Source organism: Salmo trutta, chromosome 5 (assembly GCF_901001165.1).
Source record: "Salmo trutta chromosome 5, fSalTru1.1, whole genome shotgun sequence".
NCBI classification, from domain to species: domain Eukaryota; kingdom Metazoa; phylum Chordata; class Actinopteri; order Salmoniformes; family Salmonidae; genus Salmo; species Salmo trutta.
In genome coordinates, this window is record NC_042961.1 from 57,156,707 (window position 1) to 57,160,042 (window position 3,336).

A 3,336-nucleotide genomic window follows, 5' to 3' on the forward strand; every position below is an offset into this window, starting at 1 on the left:
TACTCATACGGGGGTAGCTTGTGTCCAGGGTTCCCCTGACCTGGTCCATACCCGGGCCCATGGGGATGGGGATGTTGGTGTGGGTGGGGGTGTTTGGCGACGACGGCCCCAGAGGCAGGATAGCTAGGTGGGGCCATACCGTGGCCTGGGTGGTGGATCATACCAGGGGGAATGGGTTTCATCCCAGCCATGGCCGAGAGAGGTCCCCTGGGTCTCATACCAGGCTGAAGCCCTTGGTGGACCATGGAGGGTAGGGGCTGCCCTGCCGTGGATACACCCAGCTTCTGCATCAGTCTCCTGGGTAAGGACGGCACCCCGACCCCTTGGTTGGAGGGTAAAGATGGAGGTCCTTGGTGGGGGGCAAAACTGTTACCACCCCCGCCTCCGGGCATCCCCGACCGCAATGCCTGCTGGGTAAACTGGGCGTTGGGGTTGGGGTTGCAGCTTCCGTTGGCGCCCCCAACCCCTCCAGGAAACATGTGTCCGTGGGACTGCTGGTGATTAGCCGATGGGTCCATGTGGCCATCGCTGCAGGGCATGCGATGCTGCATGGAATTCACTAGCCCCCCATGCTGCTGCGGAGGCCACATTGCAGTCTGTTGCTGTTGTTGTTGGTGTGTTTGCTGAGCAGTAAACATCATACGTGGGAGTGGTGCCCCTCCACCATGGTGCAGGGCCTGTCGTAGATGCTGTGGGTGACCAGACCCCGACCCAGGCCCTGACCCGGGCCCCAATCCCCCGATTGTCATCCCCGTCCTGGACACCTGTTGCTGCATCCCAGGCCTTGGAGGACCAGCCGGACCGCCCATTCCCATCATGCCGTGTGCCAGCTGTGGTTGTCTCATTGGCAAACCACCAGCACCAACAAACCCTCCACCCTGTAAACAACAACAAGGAGAATCAGGAAATGCAAAAAAAACACAAAAACAACTGTCTTGTCTCTACTGTTAGTTTATCTTACCTGTGAAGGGTGATAGAGGGGCTGCTTGGAGCCTGAAGGACCACCCATGAAGGCGCCTACCGGTCTGCCCACTTGGGTGAGAGATCCTGGGGGTCCGGGTTGGCCTGGGTGGCCTGGATGTCCAGGGGGAAGGGAGAGGTGGCTGGGCCCAGATGGGAGGGGACCACCATGGGATAGCTGGGCAACACCCAGGGGGTAACCTCCGCCTCCACCACAATCTGGAGGGAGAGGCCGACCACCACCTAGAAAGAGGGAAGGAGATAGAGAGAGAAGTGAGGGAAGGAGACAGAGAGAGAAGAGAGGAAAGGAGATAGCGAGGGAAGGAGATAGAGAGAGAAGTGAGGGAAGGAGACAGAGAGAGAAGAGAGGAAAGGAGATAGCGAGGGAAGGAGATAGCGAGGGAAGGAGATAGCGAGGGAAGGAGATAGCGAGGGAAGGAGATAGCGAGGGAAGGAGATAGTGAGTATAAGACCAGAGAATATCTATACTTCTAATTTCATGTCATGTTGAGTACCTGCTAGAGATAATGAAAGCCAAGATTATTTAGATAATACTTCCTGGAATGAATAGGGAAATAAAACATGTGACATAAACTCAGCAAAAAAATAAACGTCCTCTCACTGTCAACTGCGTTTGTTTTCAGCTAACTTAACACGTGTAAATATTTGTATGAACATAACAAGATTCAACAACTGAGACATAAACTGAACAAGTTCCACAGACATGTGACTAACAGAAATTGAATAATGTGTCCCTGAACAAAAGGGGGGGGGGGGACAAAATCAAAAGTAACAGTCAGTATCTGGTGTGGCCACCAGCTGCATTAAGTACGGCAGTGCATCTCCTCATCATGGACTGCACCAGATTTGCCAGTTCTTGCTATGAGATGTTACCCCACTCTCCCACCAAGGCACCTGCAAGTTCCCGGACATTTCTGGGGGGAATGGCCCTAGCCCTCACCCTCCGATCCAACAGGTCCCAGACGTGAGATCCGGGCTCTTCGCTGGCCATGGCAGAACACTGACATTCCTGTCTTGCAGGAAATCACGCACAGAACGAGCAGTATGGCTGGTGGCATTGTCATAATGGAGGGTCATGTCAGGATGAGCCTGCAGGAAGGGTACCACATGAGGGAGGAGGATGTCTTCCCTGTAACGCACAGCGTTGAGATTGCCTGCAATGACAACAAGCTCAGTCCGATGATGCTGTGACACACCGCCCCAGACCATGACGGACCCTCCACCTCCAAATCGATCCCGCTCCAGAGTACAGGCCTCGGTGTAACGCTCATTCCTTTGACGATAAACGCGAATCCGACCATCACCCCTGGTGAGACAAAACCACAACTTGTCAGTGAAGAGCACTTTTTGCCAGTCCTGTCTGGTCCAGTGACGGTGGGTTTGTGCCCATAGGCGACGTTGTTGCCGGTGATGTCTGGTGAGGACCTGCCTTACAACAGGCCTACAAGCCCTCAGTCCAGCCTCTCTCAGCCTATTGTGGACAGACTGAGCACTGAAGGAGGGATTGTGCGTTCCTGGTGTAACTCGGGCAGTTGTTGTTGCCATCCTGTACCTGTCCCGCAGGTGTGATGTTCGGATGTACTGATTCTGTGCAGGTGTTGTTACACGTGGTCTGTCACTGCGAGGATGATCAGCTGTCCGTCCTGTCTCCCTGTAGCGCTGTCTTAGGCGTCTCACAGTACGGACATTGTGCTCTGGCCACATCTGCAGTCCTCATGTCTCCTTGCAGCATGCTGAAGGCACGTTCACGCAGATGAGCAGGGACCGTGAGTTTCACGTGAGTTTCACGCTCTGCAATTTCACCGGATGTTGTTTGAGACAGTGGATTATTGAACAAAACGCGCTAACAAAACGGAGGTTTTTGGATATATTCATGGACTTTATCGAACAAAACAAACATTTATTGAGTAAATGGGAGTCTTGTGAGTGTAACCATATGAAGATCATCAAAGGTAAGTGATTCATTTTATCTCTATTTCTGACTTGTGTAACTCCTCTACTTGGCTGGTTACTGTTTCTAATGATTTGTCTGCTGGGTGCTGATCTCAGATAATCGCATGGTATGCTTTCGCCGTAAAGTCTTTTTGAAATCTGACACCGTGGTTGGATTAACAAGAAGTTCATCTTTAAACCGATGTACAACACTTGTATGTTTCATGAATTTTTATAGTGACTATTTCTGTTTTTGAATTTGGTGCTCTGCATTTTCACTGGATGCTAGCGTCCCACGCCCCCTAGTGAGGTTAAACCCTTTACAATGAAGATCTGTGAAGTTATTTGGATTTTTATGAATTATCTTTGAAAGACAGGGTTCTTTTTTTGCTGAGTTTATATTTACATGTTAGTGTGGTGTTT

General features: G+C 51.6%; 1 protein-coding gene across 1 annotated transcript in view; it reads right to left on the reverse strand.

Moving 5' to 3' along the window:
* Positions 1-1,199, reverse strand: part of LOC115194634 (translation initiation factor IF-2-like) — a 3,518-nt gene extending 2,319 nt beyond the window's left edge. The window contains exons 1-2 of the mRNA XM_029754493.1: positions 962-1,199; positions 1-878 (exon numbers count right to left, since the gene is read on the reverse strand). The exon at positions 1-878 is cut by the window's left edge and continues 2,319 nt beyond it. Of these exons, the coding sequence (XP_029610353.1) occupies positions 1-878; positions 962-1,009 (926 nt within the window). The 5' untranslated portion in view covers positions 1,010-1,199. The remainder of the gene's footprint in view (positions 879-961) is intronic.
* Positions 1,200-3,336: the final 2,137 nt, after the last annotated feature.